The 25,983-nt window shown below is 34.5% G+C and overlaps 1 protein-coding gene across 9 annotated transcripts in view; it reads left to right on the plus strand.

Annotated features, from left to right (window-relative positions):
- Positions 1–365: 365 nt before the first annotated feature.
- Positions 366–25,983, plus strand: part of LOC143253891 (nucleolysin TIAR-like) — a 216,633-nt gene continuing 191,015 nt past the window's right edge. For 4 of the 9 annotated variants that reach the window (XM_076508433.1, XM_076508435.1, XM_076508434.1 and 1 more), the window contains exons 1-3: positions 366–457; positions 534–565; positions 711–807. In XM_076508433.1, the coding sequence (XP_076364548.1) occupies positions 434–457; positions 534–565; positions 711–807 (153 nt within the window). In that variant the 5' untranslated portion in view covers positions 366–433. Of the gene's footprint in view, positions 458–533; positions 566–710; positions 808–20,395; positions 20,574–25,983 lie in introns of those variants that run through there. The other 5 variants (XM_076508439.1, XM_076508441.1, XM_076508437.1 and 2 more) reach the window with 3 other exon arrangements.

Raw genomic sequence — 25,983 nt, forward strand, 5'->3', positions numbered from 1 at the left:
GTTAGTGGTGGGAGACGATGATTAATTGCTTTCCCTATAGTCCTTCACTGCTAAATTAGCAACAATTGATGCATACAGCTTTTTGCGAAATTCAAACCAATCTTTTTAGTAATTGTTGTATTAACTGTTTTTAAACATGGCATCCAGATAAGAACATTTTGTTCTTTAAAGTGAATTTGCAATTTCATACATGAAAAAAAATAGAACTATCAGAATTGACTTCTCAAATATTTTTCACATTTTCAAGTTGTGATAAAGGATGGGTTTTAAATTTGAATTTAAGCCTACTTTTTGAATTTGGAGCTTTTGTTTTGTATGGATTAAATATTTATGTAATATGATGAAATCATAACCATATTTTTGGCGGGAGATCAAGATTGCTTCATGTAGAGGGCTCTGGTAAACGCATGCGCTTTGTACAAGCGTTGTGTGTATGAACGCCATGATGTCGAACAAGGTATACACTTTCTGAAACTTTTCATTATTTTAAAGTTATTTAATCGAGTTTTTACTTTCGTTTATTTCTTTTTCAGGAACAGTTTTATGAAAGTCAGCCATCTACCCTGTAAGTATTATTCAACATAATAGAAATTAGTGAAATTTGATAGAGTTTTGCGGATGTGTCATTCACCTAACACTATTCGTTACGTTAGCGCCTTGGAGTTTTACCATGTGTTGTTTCAACGTGTCGCTTTCTTGGAACTTTTTAGATACGTTGGGAACCTTGACCCGTCAGTTACAGAGGAGTTGATATTAGCACTATTTGGACAAATTGGACCAGTGAAAGGCTGTAAGATAATATATGAGGTGAGAGAAATAATATAATTCGTAGTTACGACCAAATTCATGAACGAGTATAGGGAACGTGGGTGGGGGGGTTATTGCATATTGGGTTTGTTAGGCTTTGCAAATTGCAGGAAAGAGTTACAGTTATAGTTCTTGTTTAATTAGGTGAGGGTATGTTAAGGTCTATTACTGGGTGATCTTTAATTCTTATATTTGATATCTCTGATCTCATGAAAAATGAAGAAATGTTAAAAGTATTTTTTTAGAGTTTATACTTTTTAAAAATCAAATATTATGGTATACGAATGTGATAATTTTTAGTAACAACACCGAGAAATCTAAGGCTTGACTTAAGTAAAAAATTTCATTTATAAATCGCTACTTTAGTGACTTATTTTTTTTATATGTGAAAAACACTTGACATCAAATATCTCACATTATTAAAGCTTAACATTGAGTTAACATTACTTAATGTACTGTATTGTATGTGAAATATGTAATTCAAAATGTTTCATAGATTAACTTATGATGTTCACAGTAGTTTTCTTGACTCTGACCAGTAAAAATGAACTTTGATCAGCTCATAATAAGTTGATCTAATCGTAAAGCTATAACCATAATGGTTTTCAATGAGTAAGAAGTTATCAATTTTCATTTAGTCAAAATTTAAATAAATTATTAAACTGCAGTGTACCAGCTTTCAAAAACATGCATTATTTATTTGATAGCTAAATTAAATTACAAATTTGAATGTTAACTTCGTGATTGGAGGATTCATTGTTTGATATGCAAATATATGAGAAGGATTCAGAGTAATAGGAAAGGTGCCTTTGAAATAAGAGTTTAAAATAATTAAAATTAACAACACAATTACATTATTAAGCATACCTACCATTCTAGAAGATTGTAGCTGCATTAGGTATTTTCATCCCAGTACTTAGAGAACACTGAACAAAACTGTCCAAACTCATTATTTTGTAGCTCCTGAAACAAGTTATTGTCAAACCACGCATGCTACACAAAAAAATGTTTAGAATTTCTTTTTTAATATCTTAAATTTCCAAACCACCAGACACATCTAACCTATCATCTCCCTAATATTAGGCCCAACATGGCCAAGTGGTTAAGGCACTTGACTTGTAATCCGAGGGCCACGGGTTTGAATCTTTATCACACCGAACATGCTAGCACTTTCAGCTGTGAGGGCGTTGCCATGTGACAGTCAATCTCACTATTCATTGTTAAAAGAGTAGCCTAAGATTTGGTAGTGGGAGGTGATGACTAGCTACCTTCCCTCATGTTTTACGCTGCTAAGTCAGGGACAGCTAGTGCATATAGCCCTTGTGTAGCTTGGTGCAAAAGTCAAAACAAACCAAACCCTAATATTAATTTTACTTTCAGATAATAAAAAACATAAAAGACAACAAAGGGCTATTTGGTACTTCAAATTTGCCCTTACCTGCCATTGAGAGATTGAAAACTTAAACATTTTTCTTATTTATTCAGAAAAGAATTAATTATTCCACTCTCAAAATTGTGTAAAATGTTAGCTTGCGCTACTTTCAATAGAAACTTGTTCTTGAGGTCAGCGTGAAACAACAGTCAGAAAATTTAATCTGGTAATGCAGTTGTCAACTTGACAGGTGAACAGTTGTGGAGTGAGTTCAGCTGTATGTATGTAGATGAACTGTATACAAGTTTGTATACTGTTTGTATAGGTCAACTTTATACATGTTTATATACTGTTTGTGTAGGTCAACTGTATACATGTTTATATACTGTTTGTGTAGGTCAACTGTATACATGTTTATATACTGTTTGTGTAGGTCAACTGTATACATGTTTATATACTGTTTGTATAGGTCAACTGTATACATGTTTATATACTGTTTGTATAGGTCAACACTATACATGTTTATGTACTGTTTATATGGATCAGTTTATACATGGTAGTATACTGTTTGTATGGATCAACCGTATACATGGTTGTATACTGTTTGTATGGATCAATCGTATGCATGATTATATACTGTTTGTTTGGATCAACCATATACATGGTTATATACTGTTTGTATGGATCAATCGTATGCATGTTTATGTACTGTTTGTATGGATCAATCGTATGCATGTTTATGTACTGTTCGTATGAATCAACCGTATACATGTTTATGTACTGCTTATATGGATCAACTGAATACATGTTTTATGTACTGTTTGTATGGATCAGCCGTATACATGTTTACGTACTGTTTATATGAATCAGCCGTATACATGTTTCCGTACTGTTTATATGAATCAGCCGTATACATGTTTCCGTACTGTTTATATGGATCAGCCGTATACATGTTTGCATACTGTTTATATGGATCAGCCATATACGTTAATTGTTCATGTGGGTCAACCATATACATGTTTATGTGGCTGAACTGTATGTTTATATACTGTTGATATGGATGAACTGTATACATGTTTTATATAGTTTATATGGCTTAACTGTATATGTTTATGTAGGTCAACTATATACATGGTTATATACTGTTCGCATAGATCAATCGTATACACGTTTATGTACTGCTTATATGGATCAACTGTATACATGTTTATGTACTGCTTATATGGATAAGCCGTATGCGTGTTTACCTACTGTTTATATGGATAAGCTGTATACGTGTTTACGTACTGTTTATATGAATCAGCCGTATACATGTTTCCGTACTGTTTATATGAATCAGCCGTATACATGTTTCCGTACTGTTTATATGGATCAGCCATATACATGTTTGCGTACTGTTTATATGGATCAGCCATATACGTTTACGTATTGTTCATGTGGGTCAACCATATACATGTTTATGTGGCTGAACTGTATGTTTATATACTGTTGATATGGATGAACTGTATACATGTTTTATATAGTTTATATGGCTTAACTGTATATGTTTATGTAGGTCAACTATATACATGGTTATATACTGTTCGCATAGATCAATCGTATACACGTTTATGTACTGCTTATATGGATCAACTGTATACATGTTTATGTACTGCTTATATGGATAAGCCGTATGCGTGTTTACCTACTGTTTATATGGATAAGCTGTATACGTGTTTATGTACTGTTTATATGGATCAGCCGTATACGTGTTTATGTACTGCTTATATGGATCAGCCGTATACATGTTTACCTACTGTTTATATGGATAAGCTGTATACGTGTTTACGTACTGTTTATATGGATCAGCCGTATACGTGTTTACGCACTGTTTATATGGATCAGCCGTATACGTGTTTACGCACTGTTTATATGGTTCAGCCGTATACATGTTTACGTACTGTTTATATGGATCAGCCGTATACGTGTTTACGTACTGTTTATATGGTTCAGCCGTATACGTGTTTACGTACTGTTTATATGGTTCAGCCGTATACGTGTTTACGTACTGTTTATATGGATCAGCCGTATACATGTTTATGTACTGTTTATATGGATCAGCCGTATACGTGCTTACATACTGTTTATATGGATCAGCCATATATGTGTTTGTGTACTGTTCATATGGATCAGCTGTGTTTACGTACTGTTCATATGGATGAACTGTATACATGTTTATATAGTTTATATGGATCAACTGTGTACATGTTCATATAGTTTATATGGCTTAACTGTATGTTTATGTAGTACTGTATTCATGTTTTATATACTGTTTGTATGGGTCAACAATATACATGGTTACATACTGTTTATATGGGTCAACAGTATACATGGTTATATACTGTTTATATGGAACAATAGTATAGGTATTATATACTGTTTATATGGGTCAACAGTATACGTATTATATACTGTTTGTATGGATCAACAGTATATGTGTTACATACTGTTTATATTGGGCAACTGTATATGTTTATATATTATTTATGTGGTTCAAGTGTATATGTTTATATACTGTTTATGTAGGTCAATTGTATACACATGTTACTGTTTATGTAATTATCAATTGTAATGTCTTATCAGTAGGTGAAGTTGTTGGCTGAGGCATTAGCAACATGTGGAATAAAGTCTTAATTGTGCTTGATTTTTGTCCTGCCGATCTATAGATGAATGACCTGACAGAATGGCTTATTGTGTGGCACCCAGACATCTACAGTTATTTTTTGTTTAAATAAATCGCAAGATAACGTGTACATATAGTCAGTTTGGTTCACACAGCTTTCCTTGCTTCTTCTGTTCCACAGTAGATAGTTATCATTTACAATTCTTCTTTCCTATTCAATACCTCGTATCTGTGGGAGAACTTGCATTAAAAAGTAAACTACCGGGTCAAACTATTTTTTAAAACAATTATTGACAAAGTGTCTTAAGATTATTTTAAGTTAGCAATAGAATAGAATCTCAATGTTTGCTTTGTGTTTACTGTTAAAGGTAAGCTGGATGACTGGGTATTAAATAGAATGAAAGTATAGGTCTTTACAACTTGACTTTTATCAGTGCAGTTGAACACAACAATTTACCCTATTTGAATGTTTGGAACAATAAAAGTTAATCACAGACAGTCATTATGAATATAAGTCTAGATAGTGACAGGTGTAAAGAATTAATGAAATCATCTATTGACATCACTGTTTGTTTGCCCATTTACCTTGATCGATATGCAGACATTGCATTCTGGGAGGGCAAAGTTTCTAGATGTCTGAACCTCAAAGATTTCATAAGGCATTAGAAAGGTAAAACTTTTAAATGTAGCCCAGTCTGTCTTACCTGAACCTTCATGTTCTGTTGCCTTCCAAAGACAATACAAGGAAGTAAAATGTCTTTTTACTCCTGTTGATAATCTTGTAAAGGTTAATAAAATTGTCCCTTAATTTTTGCAACAAAAAACAGAGATTTTAACCTACCTGTGTCATCATAACCCTTCCAAACCCATTTATAGTATTTGAGTGAAGTATAGTTTTGTATTTCAGTGAAGAATGGTTAGAGCTCCAAAGTGACATAGTGGTATGTCTACATACTCACACTATTAGAAACTGGATTTTGGTACCCATGGGGGACAGAGCACAGATAGCCCATTGTGTAGCTTTGTGCTTAATTCCAAACAAACAACAGGGATTGAAATTGGGCTTTAGATGAGTTAATTCTGATGGTGTATTGTTAATGTTTTTTTTTTGCAGAAGAACATTATTATTAACAGTTAAACAACAATGAACAAACAAGGAGAGAGAAAGGCATTGTAAATAAAAAGGCAAAATAAGAGTGTTCCAGTTTTTGACAATCCCTGTTTCCTCTTTATAGTATCCATAATTTGGCTATTTTGTTTATTTTTCATGTTATTTCTTTTACTAATAATACAATATTTTTACATTAGAAAACAAATACCCAGTCAAGTATTTTCACATGTATTTTTGTGTATTAGAATGTGTATCGTCAGTGCTGTACTTTGGATTTTGAAATACAAGTAATTGAATAATTGTCTCTTGTTACACACTTCTCTGTCTGCACAGCCTGGCAGAAACAAGATCTGGTAGGTAGCAGTGTAACTTGTAGCATGTTTCCTGTAACTGTTACCACAATTGTAGCAGTTAATAAGCTTTTACAAGATACTAGATATGCACTGTTTGATATTATTTTTCTTCAATTACAGTACTGACCCAATGTTTTGAATCTTTGATTGTTGTTTTATACTTTGCATATAATAACTGTTTAACCTTAAAATGCCAGCATTAAATTATCAGTCATTTACACCAGATGGTATAGGGTAATAATGACTCCACCCTGCCATTTGAAGGTTAACAGACAGAGTTCATGGAAAATTAAATCACAGTAATAAGCAACATTAAACCTGACAAAACAAAGTAAGACAGCAGAGTTTTTGTTTCATATTATATGACGGTTGTCTCTCTCAGTTTTATTTTAGTTGTGATGCACCTCTCTCATCTCTGTAGTTAGTGATTGTTAGTTGTATGTTTTGTGTTTTTAGTTGTAGGTGGTATGATTTTATGTACCTCATTTTCCTGTGATTTAACTTTTTGGTAAAACAAGAGGTAGTGTATCTTCTAGTAGGGGGGCTACCCCAGGTGGTTAAGGAACTTGAATTGTAGTCTGATGGTTGCAGGTTTGAATCCCTGTTGCACCAAACATGCTCACCCTTTTAGCTGTGGGGGCATTATAATGTGATGGTTAATCCCATTTGGTAAAGGTGTAGCCCACGAGTTGGCAGTGATGACTAGCTTCCTTCCCTGTAGTCTTACACTACTAAATTATGGACAGCTAGTGCAGATAGCCTTTGTCTAGCTTTGCTCAGAATAAAAAAAAACAAACTTGTGGGTTTCAATTTTGTTTTGTGTAGCAGTCACAGTATGATTTACTATTTGTTATACAGAACTCTGTTATTCTCATTTTGGTAATTAATGAATACTATTTTTCTGGTCAGTGTTTGTGATATACAGAACATGTTTCCATATAATTCCTTCTGTGTTGTACTTTTTCTCCACATACTTGCATCATCATTTGGTTTGGGTTTCTGTTCTAGTAAACATGAGACAGAGGACTTTGATTTATCTGTTTGGAGATAAAGTATTTTGAAATGTTTACAAATCTTATCAGTAGGTGAATCTATATTTTTTATTTATTCATTTGTTAATAGGTAGAGCTAACTGTGCATTTATAATAAGAAATTCTAAGTATCACAAGTAAGTATGTTAAAAAAAAAAGTTTATCACTACAGGAAGATTACACCCCAAATCAGTTTATTAAATTGTTTCTAATTAAGTAACTTTTGTTTTTATGTGATAGTACTTTTAGACTAATAAACTAAATAGTGACAACATGCAGAGATGGATATATTTACTACTGTGAACACTTGTAGACTAAATTTATCATTGGGGACACTTGTAGACTCATAAATGTGTAACTGAGAACACCCAGAGATTAATAAAGTTGTTATTGGGGACAATTGCATATTGATAAATGTGTAACTGGGGGTACTTGCATATTCATAAATGTGGAGACACTTGGAGATTGATAACTTTGAGATGGGATAATTGTAGACTGATAAATGTGTAACTGGGAGCACTTGGAAATGGATAAGTTTGTGATGGGGACATGCAGAAGAGCAATGATAGGCTTCAGAGCTTCTGTTTTCCTGACAGACATTATTTTCCAAATCACAGGACAAACCTGGGCAATACAACCCCCACTGTGGGGGTGGGGGAAGTAATTAAATGTTATAAGATAATATAATTTTTAAAAGTTTATTTGTTTATTAAATGTTTCAAAATGTTCCAGGTTTAGAGTGTACTAAGTCAAAAGTTGTAAACCATTTCCAGTGGTTTATGATTGTGTGTTTTCGAACACCCTAATTTTAATATTGTAAATCCATAAACTTACCACAATTCCATCTGGGGACATGATTTTGTGAATAATATGGTGAAATAATTACATATTCACATGTGTACCATTCACTTTCAGTGCAGTAATGCTTGGCGTAGTTTTTTCGTAATGGAAACAAAGCAACTTAGGCCTCTAATGTAAATGATAAACTTGACACGTTGAAAAAAAAAATCCAGTTTATCTTTACTTTGTGCCGCTTTGAATGTTCTGAACGTTTTTGAGTTTAATTTGCTTTATTTTGATATGTTTTTTTATTTCAGTATAAAAAGTCGCACATTAAATAACTGATGAATGATATTCTATTTTGTGAATGAAATTCCTAGTGAGGCATAAGGAATTTTACGTATTTAATTGCAGGAGCTTTCTCACCAAACTCCTTACTTCTTCTGTAGCACTTAACATTTGAAGGTTTTATTTCTAGATAACTATGTAAAAAATTTACCCTGTCGGACATATTTTTATAACAGTGTTGGTTAATACAGACAGACTGTGTCTATAAAATTGATGCATCTTAGACATTCGATTTTTTTCTCCCTTCACCACATCAGTCAACTCGAAGAAAAAATTCTTCATAAGTTTTAACTCTGTGCAAGATTTTTAAGTTTAATCTAATCGGGAAAGAAACTTACTCTTGAAATATTCGCAACCTTTTACTCAACGGCTGATTCATGGAATTATAATAAATTAGAAAGGCGCCCCCATAAATTTCAGTGATTGCTTTTGTCTGTGTAAAAATTATGTACTCAAGTAATATGAAAGAATAAAACGTAGATCAGTTTTTAAATGCTAATGCCATCTAGTGACAATTTTCCTTTACTGGACCAAAAAAAATCCCCTTCATTTCTCTGTTATATACCATTCTTAGGATTTTTTTTTGTGTAGCAGTGTTAAAGGTCATGGATGTAGCAAAACTTGCTCTGTTTTTTGTACAAGATAAGGAATCTGTTAATTATACTCCCCTGAGAACTCAGAAACATGGAGTTTGATAAAGAATCTGTTAATTATACTCCCGTGAGAACTCAGAAACATGGAGTTTGATAAAGAATCTGTTAATCATACTCCCATGAGAACTCAGAAACATGGAGTTGGATAAAGAATCTGTTAATTATACTCCCCTGAGAACTCAGAAACATGGAGTTGGATAAATAATCTGTTAATTATACTCTCGTGAGAACTCAGAAACATGGTGTTGGATAAAGAAGCTGTTAATTATACTCCCGTGAGAACTCAGAAACATGGTGTTGGATAAAGAAGCTGTTAATTATACTCCCGTAAGAACTTAGAAACATGGTGTTGGATAAATAATCTGTTAATTATACTCTCGTGAGAACTCAGAAACATGGTGTTGGATAAAGATTCTGTTAATTATACTCCCGTGAGAACTCAGAAACATGGTGTTGGATAAAGAAGCTGTTAATTATACTCCCGTAAGAACTTAGAAACATGGTGTTGGATAAAGAATCTGTTAATTATACTCCCGTGAGAACTCAGAAACATGGTGTTGGATAAAGAAGCTGTTAATTATACTCCCGTAAGAACTTAGAAACATGGTGTTGGATAAAGAATCTGTTAATTATACTCCTGTAAGAACTCAGAAACATGGTGTTGGATAAAGAAGCTGTTAATTATACTCCCGTGAGAACTCAGAAACATGGTGTTGGATAAAGAATCTGTTAATTATACTCCCGTGAGAACTCAGAAACATGGTGTTTGATAAAGAATCTGTTAATTATACTCCTGTAAGAACTCAGAAACATGGAGTTGGATAAAGAAGCTGTTAATTATACTCCCGTGAGAACTCAGAAACATGGTGTTGGATAAAGAAGCTGTTTATTATACTCCCGTGAGAACTCAGAAACATGGTGTTGGATAAAGAATCTGTTAATTATACTCCCGTGAGAACTCGGAAACATGGTGTTGGATAAAGAATCTGTTAATCATACTCCCGTGAGAACTCAGAAACATGGTGTTGGATAAAGAAGCTGTTAATTATACTCCCGTAAGAACTTAGAAACATGGTGTTGGATAAAGAATCTGTTAATTATACTCCCGTAAGAACTCAGAAACATGGTGTTGGATATTAATTTGCACGTCTTCTGTGGAAATGACAATAAAATGTAGCAGAACGTTAATTTGCATTTTAGATTATAATGACAGCTGAAATTATTAAGTTTGTTTTTTCATATGCAGACTTAATCACTGTACTGTTTTTCTTATTTTTGGTGAAGATTGTGGTTGTTCATGAACGTTAGATTAACTACTCGTAAGGTATTCCTGGAAAACAGGGGTCGCTTTCACCGAAGGTAAAGCGAAAAATTTAATGTAAAATTTGTAATAAGTGCGAGTTGAAACCGACATAGATATATACCCAATAGTATTCTTATCTTTTTACTTGTCAGTGATTTCGACCTTTGAAATTCACAAAAAACACACAACATGATCTTCAACTGTTCGACAAAAAAACGTCACATCCTTAGTCCGTAATGAATTAGCGTTAAAAGTAACTTTTTCGACAATTTTTTTTTAAAGTTCGGCCAAGGCTTTTATTTTAAGGAAAGAAGTTTAAATAAAAACCGATATGTGAGCTAGAAAAGCTTTAGAAACACTGCTCTAGCAGCTTTTCTGACAGTTGGTAGTATACATATTGAATCACTAGAATTATGTAATTAATATTTCATTAATGAAATAATAATTTATTTTTCTTTATAAAATAAAGACACTAGAGGGAAGCACTGGTATCAGGATGAGTTGATTATTTATTCTTTGGCGTACTGTTGCTGAGTGCAAATTTATGCCAGTGTACTGGTATGAAGCGTGGGTCACGTGATACACATGATGCTTTAAGTGTACCAACGTACTTAAAGTTTGTGGTAATAAGTATTTTGTATGGAAGCAGAAAAGGGACAACATATTAGTACCAGTATTATGGAAATCAGAAAAAAATGTATGAAAATTTAAAGGCCAATTAGAGAGGAAAATTTTTCCACAAACTGACTTATCACCCTAGATTTTTCCAGTGTTGTATTTTTATAACATTCTATCTCTAATGCTATAATAAAATTCTAATTAGGAAATAGGTATTCGTTTAGCCACTAGGATTACATCCCTTGAAGACTTAGGTTCGTTTGTTTTTTGAATTTCGCGTAAAGCTACACGAGGGCTATCTGCGCTAGCCGTCCCTAATTTAACAGTGTAAGACAAGTGTAACAGATTTGTAAGAAAAGTCTATAGGAAATCATTATTGGCCCCTGGTGGCTCAGCGGAAAGTCTGAGGGTTTAGGCTTATATATGATGATTAAGTTGACGTCCCTTTGTAACATAACAAAGTTGCTACGGTAGTTCCCTGGTGACTCAGGAAGCTCATAACGTTAAAACTCGGGTATCTAACCTGCAGTAGGCTGAGCACAGATAACCCATTGCTACTCTGTGCTTGACAAGAGACATTGTTACAGTTCCTGTTTCTCTGTCTCCTAATGTATTCGACATGAAATCATGAATGTGGGTCGCAAGTGTGGCTCGCAGCAGTTAGTTCTTCGGACTAGTGTTGTTAACCATTCTTGTATTGCTGGTATCAGTGGAAGAATGGCATCTTCATGAAACCAGTGAGAAAGTGAGAAGTAGAACGGATATGACGTCATGAAATTGTGTGACGTATAGTTCAAACACTATTTCGAGTTTTGTTGTTCAGTAATTTCTGTTGCAGATATCCGTAATTAAAGTAGCAACAGGGTTTCGTCTTAACTTATAGATAAAGGGTTGATTTACAATTTTAAAGTTTTATTTTACCACAAGAGTTGGATTTGCGGGAACAGTCCTGAAGGAATAAATGGCCATTTTATGTCTTTATGTTACCGAAAACATCTAATGTATTTGTTTGTAACTTTTCATAAATGATATGAAAGTATACTATGTACAATAACCAGTAGTGTTTTGTACTTGATAGTGGGGCCCGGGAGTGGTTAAATCGTTAGCGTGCCCGGATTGTGAATGTTAATAAACTGACGGCTCACACGGCCCATTGATGTACCTTGGGATCGTGGGTGTGTTATAAGAGTGATGATGAAATCCCATTTGGAGTCTGAACAGATTAGTTCGAGGGGGGGGGGAGCTATATAGATAGCCGTTTGTGTTACTTCGCAAGAACGATCTGAAACAACAACAAAAAACATCTTCACATATCTGTTCTACTTAATCACCTCCTAAAAAGTTCTCGTAACAGGAGCGCATGAGCTTCGAATAAGTCTTTTTGTCCCTGTAATTGTTTCTGACTTGTGTTAATTACGACTACAAGAAACTGTTGTACGAGGTTCTGATAAATCATTTTCTCTTTGTTTCATTGTGAATTTATATAAGAACTTGTCGAGGTTTATTCGTTTTTTTTTTTTTAAAGGAATTATTTGTTACAGCGAAAGCCAATCCAATGCGCGAAGTAACTGACATTAGGTGTATTATTACTAGCACGAAATATCGACTTTTTAGTCGATTTCAGAGTAATCTTAGGCCAGGAAGGACGATTTTCTCTCGGTCGATTATGAAGTTTCTCAAATTTAATGTGTATGTTGCTATTCCCTACAGGGTTCTGTGTATCTTTCTCGGATATTTTGATCTGAATCCGCTTAACCACGTGGGAGTCATCGCATACGCTCACGTGTGGGAAATTGACTCACTACTGCGAATTAATAGTGTGATGTAAGTTTATGGAACTATTCATGTTGGTTATAATCTTTCTTGATGCGAACTTGAGGAAGTCTAGACCATAAAAATGTTTAAATTATTGCACTTTGTTTTGTTTTTTTGTATCGATGTATTAAAAAGATCTGAAAAGATAGATACTTGGTAATTGTTATTACATTTCACCCTCTTAATCTTTTAGAACACGTGCGAAAGTAAGGAGAGACAGAAAGCAATAATAGGAAGGTAATTACAGATAACTGAACATTAAACCAACGAATGGTATATTTAACCAATCTGTAGTGTTGGTTACGTGTCAGTTATTTTATTAATATCTTGCACGTGACTTGATCTTGCTCACAGTGCGAAATGACAGAAGAAAGAAAAAAAAACGATTGTATAAGAAGAAACTGACACCAACCGCTGTCAGTTGTTAGTGTTTTGGCTGATTGCCAAAATTCCCTAAGCGCATGGTTAATTACTTTATAACCCCACAATGAACGGTGAGTTTATATCTACTGCTATTATTAACATATTTACACGTATTCCATTATTTTCACTCCCTCCCAACGATAAGTAGGGTTCGATTCCTGTGGTGAACACGGACCATTTGTAGCATCGCGCTTATCAGAAAAACAAAACAAAACAACAGCATTTTATTATCGATGTATTCGTTGTTTTTGTTTTAGTGTATTTCATACACAATGTTTTTATTGTTGTTTTGATTTCATCTTCCTGGCGATAATAAGCGAAATTATTACCAACTTAAAAATGAAGTTGCTCTTTACATATTTAAAATTTCTAACTTCAAATGTTTGCTACAAGACACGAAAGAATAAATTGCGTTACATTTTCCTTCTCTATATTCATTTTAGACTCGCATAAGAAGATCATTATATACGAATGTATATATTGATTACCCGGCTTAAGGAAGAGACTACCTGTTGCAATTCGACATATCTTGTGAATGATAGTAACATTAATTCATATAAAAAATAATAATAGTAAGTAAATATTTCAAATAGATTGTGCTCTGTAAACCATATGTATCATTCATTTGACTAATTTGGGTTATACCACAATAATCGTCGTTCAAGAAAATTTATTGCTTCTACACTGTCTTGACCACTACTGAGTCATGTTTCGGCCGATCTGATGAGTCATGGTATTGAAACGTCTCGTCTAGTACATACAACACATTCGCCTTTGCTTTCGTGGGTTCTTAGAATTATTGTCTTGTGCATTGCTAACAAGAGCTTACACTCTTACGTAGTCGGAGAGATGGAAGCTGTTTTTTGTTATGTTTCGGATAATTCGAATCCGTGCGACACCATAAAATATTCCCTACACTTTAAGCTGTGGGTGCGATATGAGAGCAACAGTCAATCTCTCGCCTTGCTGTAGACATAAAGTAATTCATTATTTGCTTAATGGTGGCGTCGTGATGGGTCCAACCAAGCCAACGAACTAGTTTTTGAAATCTCGAGTAAATAGGAAGCGTGAGCTTGTAAGAGACTTCGACTAGTTATACGATATCAAAAATTGATTACAGTGCAATAATATGAAACGTACAATATGAAATAAAAAACCGCAGTTTGATGTTAAAGTCGACTACACTGCACGACATTTTTATAGTGTTTATGTATCACATTGTAGAGGGCCACATGAGTCCTAAAAATATGGCCCTTTCCTGTAATAGCTCAGTGGCAAAGTCTGAAGGCTTACAACGCTAGAAAACTAAGTTTCTGTACACGCAATAAGCGCAGTAAAGATAGCCCGTTGTGTGCTTAAAAAGAAACAAACCTAATAAGGTACGGCTTACACGTACACTCTCAGCAATTAATTTTGTACATTGAGTATTGTATCAGACAAAAACTAAATTACTCAGTATTATCAGTGTTTAACAGTGATGCAAAAACACGTCGATAGTTAAGAAAGAAACTTAGTCCAAAGGGCTGAGGTGACTGGATGAAAGATTCACTGATACGATGTCGAAATATCACATTTGTCTATCAAAGCTTAACGGACATGCGAACAGATGCAAAAGATCACATCTTTCGCTCTTAATGAAAAAAACAACAAAAAGTATTAACACTTAAGTGGTTATAGTAGTTAGAGACTTATAAAGGTGTGCAGGTTCGTGCTTAACAAACAAATAAATGTATTTATTTAATGAAGTAAACGTTCATAGCATCCTAGGCCAGTGAATTCAGGTTAGAGGGTTATGGAAGTAACCAGCTATTGTAGTTTTTAAAATTCGGGTTATAGGGTTATGGAAGTAACCAGCTATTGTTTTTTAAAATTCAGGTTATAGGGTTATGGAAGTAACCAGTTATTGTAGTTTTTAATAATAAGTACTGAGACTTCGTTATCAAATATCTGATGGTTATGTGTTAAGAACAAGTCATAATGAAAAGTGTGAAACAAACAATAGAAGAAACTGTTGTGAGTTAACGTTTGGTTAATTCATCACAGCTTTAGATCATCTGATGATCAGGTAAAGATAATTATAAATGTAAAAGCTGGATAATTAAACAGTATAAAAACCCAGGTAATTCAACGATGTACGATATTGCTTTGAGTGGAATATTTACTACAAATTCCATCATAAGCTAAAACGTCGAATATTCCAAACAAACTCTTGGCAGTTACTTATATTCTCACGATTATTAAAAATAGATATGTCCTCTCCCGAGACCCAGTCTGCTAATTTTTGGTTTCAACTCGTAGATTGTACAACCTAATTTATTATAACTGATTTTAGGAAGTAAGGTTAGATGAATTTTTGTTTTTAGAAAACTTCGTGGTTGCTTTTCTCATCTGGAAAAAATCACAGTTAAAACTATATAACAGAGATATAATCAGACTGAAATAAATAGGAAAGGTTAAAGCTGCTTAAGGAAGGATACCACAAACATTTTTCATGGATTTTGTGCAAAATATACCACAAAGACAGAATATTGTTCTGTACGACGCGACAAGTATAAAATTATGTTGATGATTTGAGGATTAAAAACACTTCGAAGAATCTGGATTTTATCAAAATAAACCATAGTGGTCAGTCGTTGGTGCGGTCATCAAAAAGAATAGGCGAAATTGAATGGTACAAGACTCCCGGTGAGGTGGTAGCCCCACTGTGTAGCTTTTCCCTTAGCAACAAATAAATCGATCATACACCATACTCATCGGTTCTGAAAGTAACTGAAGGCCAGTTTGCAATCGGTCTTGAAGTGGATGGTCATGTTAGAATTGTTATGTGGCTTTTGATCGTTCTTGAAGTGATGGTAGACCAGTTTGGGATTGCTCTGTGATATTTGACCGTTCTTAAAGTGACTGTAGATTAGTTTGGGATCCATTTTAGGTCCCTTGCAATATTTTATTTCTGGCTTTGTGTGTTTTTTAAGTGTTTAGTATTTCAGTTCAAGTGCACATTGAATATTTTGCCCAATTTCAAAATAAAGAATCATCTGTTGGAGATTACTAAAACATTTTCGTAAGCAACCGTAATAGGTCACGTATTATTGATCTTTTTATTTACCAGTTGCATTAGAATTACACAGATGAATCTGAATGCCGAAGAAACAGCGTGTAGTTGATTATCTGTTCTACCTTTTTTGTTTGTTCAGTTTGTAAGACGTGAATTATTCACGAAAGCAGACATTAAACGAAACCAGGGATCTTTCGATAAGCTTTGAAACAGGTTTCATTTCCATATTATCAGCCTGGTAGTAAAGTTCCAATGGAATCACCATGGGAATCAAGTCGTAGTATGCAGCACAAATATTTAGATAGTGCCAATCCTCGACGGAATGATACCATTAGAAGTTCTCAAGTAATGCACGCCGCCTCCACGGGAGTTTCCACAATCTGTAAAAGCACCCGCAGCCATGGCTCTTTGTCGTTATTTTCTCTAAAATTGATTGGAGAGATTCCTCTCGCACGTGGAGCAGGTGCCACGAACTTCAGGTATCCCACGCTTTAGAGAACCACTAGACTTATTATTGGATCTATGCTTTTAAGCTTTTTTTTCTTCCTTCCCTTCAATAAGAAAATTGTGGGACGTGTTTACTTCGTCCAGGTAGATGCACTTTTCAATATGGGAGATTGTCCATCTGTAAGTTTGTGCTGGTGGTAGACTGGTCTTTTAAGTTGTATTTGTTTTGAGTAGGGAAGAAGTTAGTCCATTCTTTACCAGTTCAAAATGAAAAAGAAAATGTTAGACACTTTTTTCACACGTGTATTACTTAAAGCTTTGAAAAGACATCACTTTATCAGTGGGTTGGGGTGAGGTTAAGCAACAGTAGAAAGAACTGACGTGGATTATATGAACATTTGTTGTATGATGTAGGACTGTTGTTGGAGCTGTATGTAAGTTTATGTTGTAAAAATGGAAGCCGCAAGCTCTTGCATATTTAGCTTGCAGACTCCTATTTAAAAAAGAATGTGTGAGGGAAAATCCTCCTAGGGCATGAAAAGAATGGTAATGATGGTTTTTGTGAGTGTTAATTGATACGCTTCTATAGTTTTTGGTAACTATCGAAATACGTAGGCGCTAACTTTTGTGAATATCCATTTCATAGTGACACCTGGTTGTGTTGTAAATCTCGCACCAGGTCCGACCTCCTGTGAATATTCATCTCCTAGTGACACCTAGTTGTGTTGTAAAATCTCGCACCAGGTTCTACCTCTTGTGAATATTCATCTCCTAGTGACACCTGGTTGTGTTGTAAAATTTGGCACCAGGTTCTACCTCTTGTGAATATTCATCTCATAGTGATACCTGGTTGTGTTGTAAAATCTCGCACCAGGTTCTACCTCTTGTGAATATTCTGTAGCATACAATAACCCACTTTGTGGACCTGAGTTGTAGTGAACTATAAAAACACAACAAAAGAAGTCGGTGATGTGAAAGTTGATATTATTGTGGCTAAAGAATATGATTGGTTTCTTTTAAGGGTTCAGATGATGTGCCGTTTTAGGGAAATTGGTATAATCTCGCATCGGACTCGTGATGCGTAGTGCAATGGAAAACATGGCGGATTGTAGATCCGAGTTACAATGGTTCACGTCCTTTTGCTTTGGGACCGTGGATGCATTCTTATTCTGACAGTCTTATCCCTCCTTCTCTTCTGTCTGACAAAATTTAACCCAAGATTTACTTGATGTGTTTTATGTACTATTTTCTATTAGATTCAAATTAGATATTGCTAGGTGAGTGTTATTTATGGGAAAAAATGGTGTTAAAACTGTCTGATGGATGAAACACCGCTATGTGAGTTGATGTTGACAACTCTTCAGAGGTACAGCGGTAAGTCTGCTGACTTACAGTGTTTGATATCGGATTCCGATACCCGTGGTGGACAGAGCACATATTAGATATCCCGTTGTGTGGCTTTGTGCTATCACAGTGATGTGAGTAATTACTACTGACTAGAAGTTGATTTGTTCCGGAGAGGAAGACCTATCTTTAACTATCTTGGTTATAATACGATTACGGAGGTTTTGCTGAAAGTAGTGTTGGTTCTGATACAAGACATAAGGACACTGTTCTTAGCTTCTTTTTTCTGGGACACCAAACTCTAAGTCGTGGATTAGAGTAAAACAATGCCCTTTCGAAGATGTACTTCACTTACTACATATGCTTTTAGAAAGCAACTTGTAAAAATGTCCATGATTCGTCGACATTTAAAAATGAAGAAATAAAAAGTGAAGACAAATCCCAAACGTAAAGACATTGGTGGGAGATGATGTAAAAGAAAAATGCCCCCTCTTATGGGTGACGTTTATGAATTTATGATTTAAATTTTGCGTTTGTTTTAGTATTGTTGCGAGGTATTAAGAATGCTGATATCCTAAACCCAGCCATTTTGCGTCTCTTGACAAGTTATGAATAACGACATTATAAAACCGGCCATACTGTCTCTTGACGAGTAATGAAAACTAACACTATAAAACTGTCTATATTGTGTCTATTGTTTGAGGATCGTTTCATTACAAGCCTCTCCAATTTGTCTTTTGATTATTTAAGGATATTAAAATTCTAAACTGTCATTTTGTGTCTTGATCATTTAAAGATACTAACATTCCAAACCAAGTCATTTTGTGTCTTATTCATTTAAGATTCTAATATTTCAAGCTCAGCCATTTTGTATCGTGGTGATTTAAGATACTAACATTCTAAAACCAGTCATTTTGTGTCTTGATAATTTAAGATACTAACGTTCCAAACCCAGCTAGTTTGTGTCTTCATGATTTAGAGATATTTGCATTCCAAACCCAGCCATTTTGGGTCGTGCGATAGAAGAGATATTCCTATAGCACAAACGTTAATATCATTGAAAATATAAAATTTTTATTTATTACCAGTAGAATTTACAAACGTTTTTGTTATAGGCCAAGTTAGGCCTTTCCTCGGTAGAACGTTCTAAAGTCAAAAGATAACGTTAGCATAATACATTTTCTTATTTACTCTTTCGCCAGAACTTTGTAACGTAGTATTTGATGTAGTAGTGAACATTCTACAACCACCAGACATTGTAACTGGTAGTTGGTGTATTAGTGAACATTCTCCAACCACCAGACATTGTAACAAGTAGTTGGTGTATTAGTGAACATTCTACAACCACCAGACATTGTAACAAGTAGTTGATGAATTAGTGTACACACTGATTGTAAAGCTACTGTTATTTCTTCGTTATTTATGTAATTAGTAAGTGACAGGTTGTAACTGGCTTCTTTGATTAAAACTCGTGTTAATATTTTTAATGATCTGAAAAAAAGATATAAAAAAGATCCATCCATAACTGGGTCGCAGAAAAAATATTTTCACCTACATGTGTTCTCGTTATTTAGGTTTGAGAAATATAATTTGTACGGTATCAACTTTACTGTTTTATGTATAGTTATGCTATACGACCACTGCCACACTGTATATACGCGTACACGATTTTTGTATAACCCTGTTTTTCTGTTTTTCACGTTATTTCTTAAATATACACTTTACGATCTCTGTGAATAAATATATGAATAAATGATTTATGAAATACTTGTTGATTGAAGTGATTTTTATTGGCAAAATCTAAGGATATCGACAGAGTAAAAAATTAATTTTGTTAAATTTGTTATTGAAACTCGTGTCTTCCGTAAGTCCACCTGTTAGATGTTCCATGTTAACGTGTACAAAATCCGTTTAATGCATTCAAGTATTTGATCATTTTCAGGGCTGTCGTTCCGAGCTAAAGTTTCTTGAAGATAAGCTCGTTTCGGCATATAAATTTTACATAACGACGCCATCTGTCGTCGGCAGTTTAAAATTACTAAGATTTAAAATTTAATGGTGCAGAACTTCGGCATGTTTGTTAATACTCGGTTTAACTAATCCGGGCTGATGTTCTTGTAAGTTTATATCGAGATGAAAAGAAGGCTAATAGTATTATAAAGAAGCCGTTGAATTGAAAGGGGACAATTGATGTCGAGAAAGAATAAAAGCTTCTAGCCTAGTCCTCGAGAGTAGTGTGCCTAGCACGTGCAGAAGCTCGCAATCCCTGCACAGTAGCGCTGCCTACTCGTAGCCGCGTGCACCAGTTCAATCGGTCGTACGAGTTACTGCGCAGTCTGTACTTCAGCTTCGTTCGACGCCGTTCCTCAACTACTGGTGTTCTCGTTGATGTTTGACAGTGAAATGCAGTGGGCCGGTGTTTCTCCCCTGGCTAATCCTCTCCTTCTTTGGGTAGGATATGTATATATATATGAAGTACTTTGTAGATGTAAGCATGTTTTATTAAAGTAGGTGGATCGAGATTTCTGTGCTAGCTTTATCCGGTCTTTCTACAATGCAAGTTTGTTAAGTGTTCTCTATCCGTTTCTCTAACTCGAAGAAGTCTACAACGCTTTGTATTTTTCTTTATGTATGTAAAACATGTATAGAAATTTAGTGTTCTGTTTGTCCGGTCGAATGAGAAGTTAAAACGTCTATTATATTGGCGTTTGCCACGAGCAAAGTAACAGTTAACCTTTAATTACGAAATGTTGAATCTTCGGTACGTAAGTTGTTCCAGCGATCAACCGGAAACTGATTGTATATTTCTAGACTGATGGGTGTTTCTAGTTATAGTTTTAAAACACCAGTTTCCTGAGGAATGTGGCTGGAGCAGTTCTCTGAATACTAGGTTAAAATGGGGAGATTTTAATGAAAAATGTGACTTCAGACGCCAGTGTATCACATTAGTTCTTTCTGGCCATGCTCTCACTAGTATCTTTAGGGAAAAAAAAGCCTCACCAAGTGGCGAAGTTAAGTTCTCCGTAATAAATTACGTCAGGTTAACGTATTATGTGGAGGAACGCACGGTCTCTGGTTTAACTAAGATATGCTGGTTTCTTTTAAAAGAAATGGGAAAGTGATGCCTTTTACTGTCATTAGAAACTTACGTTATTTGTTAAATACCTTAAGGATGTGTGAGCATAGAATACATCTTAGCTGATGCTGTATAAGGGTGTATAACAAATCTTAACTATTAGTAGTGGATAAATCAAGGTAAAAGTTGGGTGTTGAGTAAAATGTATCTATTAGTAGTGGATAAATCTGAGTAAAGTTGGGTGTACAGTGTAACTGTATTAGCAGTGGATAAATCTAATGTTGATTTGGTGTAGAGTGTAACTGTATCAGCAGTGGATAAATCTAATGCTGGTTGGGTGTACAGTGTAACTGTATTAGTAGGTAAATAAATCTAAGGAACAGTTGGGTGTCGAGCGTAACTGTATCAGTAGTAGATAAATCTCAGCTTGGATAGGTGTAGAGTGTAACTGTATTAGTAGTAGATAAATCTAAGGAACAGTTGAATGTACAGCGGAACTATATTAGTAGTAGATAAATCTAAGGAACAATTGCGTGTAGAGCGTAACTGTATTAGTAGTAGATAAATGTAAGGAACAGTTAACTGTAGAGCATAACTGTATTATTAGTAGATAAATCTAAGGAACAGTTGAGTGTTGAGCGTAACGGTATTAGTAGTAGAGAAATCTGAGGAACAGTTGAGTGTTGAGCGTAACGGTATTAGTAGTAGAGAAATCTGAGGAACAGTTGGGTGTAGAGTGTAACTGTATTAGTAGTGGATAAATCTAAGGAACAGTTGGGTGTAGATTGTAACTGTATTAGTAGGAGATAAATCTAAGGAACAGTTGGGTGTAGAGTGTAACTATTAATAATAGATGAATCTGAGGAATAGTTGTGTGTAATGTAACTGTATTAGTAGGTAAATAAATCTAAGGAACAGTTGAGTGTAGAGCATAACTGTATTAGTAGTAGATAAATCTAGGGAACAGTTGTATCAGTAGTGGATACATTTAAGGAACAGTTGGGTGTAGAGTGTAATTGTATTTGCAGTGGATAATTCTAAGGAACAGTTAGGTGTAGAGTGTAATGTATTAGTAGCAGATAAATCTAAGGTTGGTTGGGTGTAGAATGTAACTATGTCAATTGTGTATAAACCAAAGGAATAGTTTGGTGTATAGCGTATTTGTATTAGTAGTAGATAAATTTAAGGAAGAGTTGTGTGTAGAGTGTAATTGTATTATTATTGGATAAATCTGAGGTTGGTTGGGTGTTGAGCGTAATTGTATTCGTAGTGGATAAATCTATGGAACAGTTGGATGTACAGAGGAACTGTATCAGTAGTACATAAATTTAAGGAACAGTTGGCTGTAGAGCTTAGCTGTGTTAGTACTAGATAAATGTAAGAAACAGTTGAGTGTAGAGTGTTACTGTATTAGTAGTAAATAAATCTAAGGAACAGTTTGGTGTAGAGCTTAACTGTATTAGTAGTAGATAAATCTAAGGAACAGTTGAGTGTTGAGCGTAACGGTATTAGTAGTAGAGAAATCTGAGGAACAGTTGGGTGTAGAGTATAATTGTATTAGTAGTGGATAAATCTAAGGAACAGTTGGGTGTAGATGTAACTGTACTAACGAACAGTTGGGTGTAGAGTGTAACTGTATTAGTAGTGGATAAATATAAGGAATAGTTGGGTGTAGAGTGTAATTGTATCGGTACTAGATGCATATTAGGAACAGTTGGGTGTACAGTGTAACTGAATTGGTAGTAGATACATCTAAGGAACAATTGGGTGTGTAACATAACTATTAGTAGTAGATAAATCTGAGGTACAGTTGGCTGTAGAGCGTAACTTTATTAGTAATAGGTAAATATAAGGAACAGATGGGTGTAGAGTGTAATTCTATTAGTAGTGGGAAAACCTAAGGAACAGTTGGATGTAGAGCGTAACTGTATTAGTAGTAGATAAATCTAAGGAACAGTTGGGTGTAGAGTGTAATTGTATTAGTAGTGGATAAATCTAAGGAACAGTTGGGTGTAGAGTGTAACTGTATTAGTAGTTGAGACATCTAAGGAACAATTGTATCAGTAGTGGATACATTTAAGGAACAGTTGGGTGTAGAGCATAACTGTCTTAGTAATAGATAAATCTAAGGAACAGTCGGGTGTGGAGCGTAACTGTATTAGTTGTAGATAAATCTAGGGAACAGTTGAGTGTAGAGCGTAAATGTATTAGTAGTAGATAAATCTGAGGAACAGGTGGGTGTGTAGCATAATTGTATTTGTAGTGGATAATTCTAAGGAACAGTTAGGTGTAGAGTGTAATATATTAGTAGTAGATAAATCTAAGGTTGTTTGGGTGTAGAATGTAACTGTGTTAGTTGTGTATAAACCAAAGGAACAGTTTGGTGTATAGGGTATTGGTATTAGTAGTAGATAAATTTAAGGAAGAGTTGTGTGTAGAGTGTAATTGTATTATTATTGGATAAATCTGAGGTTGGGTGTAGAGCATAATTGTATTCGTAGTGGATAAATCTATGGAACAGTTGGATGTAGAGAGCAACTGTATCAGTAGTACATACATTTAAGGAACATTTGGCTGTAGAGTGTAACTGTATTAGTAGTAAATAAATAAGGAACAGTTGGGTGTAGAGCGTAACTGTATTAGTAGGAGATAAATCTAAGGATAGTTGGGTGTAGAGTGTAACTATTAATAATAGATGAATCTAAGGAATAGTTGGGTGTAGTGTAACTGTATTAGTAGGTAAATAAATCTAAGGAACAGTTGAATAGTAATGGATAAATCTAACGAACACTTGGGTGTAGAGTGTAACTTTATTAGTAGTGGATAAATCTCAGAAACAGTTGGGTGTAGAGAGCACCTGTATCAGTAGTAGATAAATCTAAGGAACAGTTGAATGTACAGCGGAACTATATTAGTAGTAGATAAATCTAAGGAACAGTTGAATGTACAGCGGAACTATATTAGTAGTAGATAAATGTAAGGAACAGTTAGCTGTAGAGCATAACTGTATTAGTAGTAGATAAATCAAAGGAAGAGTTGTGTGTAGAGCGTAACTGTATCAGTAGTACATATATTTAAGGAACAGTTGGCCGAAGAGCGTAACTGTATTAGTAGTAGATAAATCTAAGGAACATTTGGGTGTAGAGTGTAGTTCTATTAGTAGTGGATAAATCTATGGAACAATTGCGTGTAGGGTGTAAATTGTATTAGTAGTGGATAAATCTAAGCAACAGTTGCGTGTAGGGTGTAAATTGTATTAGTAGTAGATAAGTCTAAGGAAAAGTTGGGTGTGGAGTTTAACTGTATTAGTAGTAGAGAAATCTAAGAAACAGTTGAGTGTAGAGCATAACTGTCTTAGTAATAGATAAATGTAAGGTACAGTTGGGTGTAGAGCACAACTGTATTAGTAGTGGATAAATCTAAGGAACAGTTGGGTCTGGAGTGTAATTGTATTGCTAGTGGATATATGTAGAGAGCAACTGTGTCACTAGTACATAAATCTATGGAACAGTTGGATGTAGAGAGCAACTGTATCAGTAATACATAAATTTAAGGAACAGTTGGCTGTAGAGCGTAGCTGTGTTAGTAGTAGATAAATCTAAGGAACATTTGAGTGTAGACTATAAGTGTATTAATAGTAGATAAATCTATGGAACAGTTGCGTGTAGGGTGTAAATTGTATTAGTAGTAGATAAATCTAAGGAACAGGTGGGTGTAGAGCGTAATGTATTAGTACAAGATAAATCTATGGAACAGTTAGATGTAGAGAGCAACTCTATCAGTAGTACATATATTTAAGGAACAGTTGGCCGAAGAGCGTAACTGTATTAGTAGTGGATAAATCTATGGTACAATTGCGTGTAGGGTGTAAATTGTATTAGTAGTGGATAAATCTAAGGAAAAGTTGGGTGTAGAGTGTAACTGTATTAGTAGTAGAGAAATCTAAGAAACAGTTGGGTGTAGAGCGTAATTGTATTAATAGTGAATAAATCTAAGGAACAGTTGGATATGGAGTGTAATTGTATTACTTGTGGATAAATCTTAGAAACAGGTGGGTGTAGAGTATAACTGTATTAATAGTAGATAAATGTAAGAAACAATTGTGTGTAGAGCATAACTGTCTTAGTAATAGATAAATCTAAGGAACAGTTTGGTGTAGAGCGTAATTGTATTTGTAGTGGATAATTCTAAGGAACAGTTTGGTGTAGAGCGTAATTGTATTTGTAGTGGATAATTCTAAGGAACAGTTAGGTGTAGAGAGCAACTCTATCAGTAGTACATATATTTAAGGAACAGTTGGCCGAAGAGCGTAACTGTTTTAGTTGTAGATAAATCTGAGGAACAGTTGAGTGTAGAGCATAACTGTATTAGTAGTAGATAAATCTAGGGAACAGTTGTATCAGTAATGGATACATTTAAGGAACAGTTGGGTGTAGAGCATAACTGTCTTAGTAATAGATAAATCTAAGGAACAGTTTGGTGTAGAGCGTAACTGTATTAGTTGTAGATAAATCTAGGGAACAGTTGAGTGTAGAGCATAACTGTATTAGTATTAGATAAATCTGAGGAACAGGTGGGTGTAGGGCGTAATTGTATTTTTAGTGGATAATTCTAAGGAACAGTTAGGTGTAGAGCGTAATGTATTAGTAGTAGATAAATAAGGTTGGTTGGGTGTAGAGCATAATTGTATTAGTACTAGATAAATCTAAGGAACATTTGGGTGTAGAGTGTAGTTCTATTAGTAGTGGATAAATCTATGGAACAATTGCGTGTAGGGTGTAAATT

The sequence above is a fragment of the Tachypleus tridentatus genome, chromosome 6, assembly GCF_004210375.1.
Source record: "Tachypleus tridentatus isolate NWPU-2018 chromosome 6, ASM421037v1, whole genome shotgun sequence".
Taxonomy (NCBI): domain Eukaryota; kingdom Metazoa; phylum Arthropoda; class Merostomata; order Xiphosura; family Limulidae; genus Tachypleus; species Tachypleus tridentatus.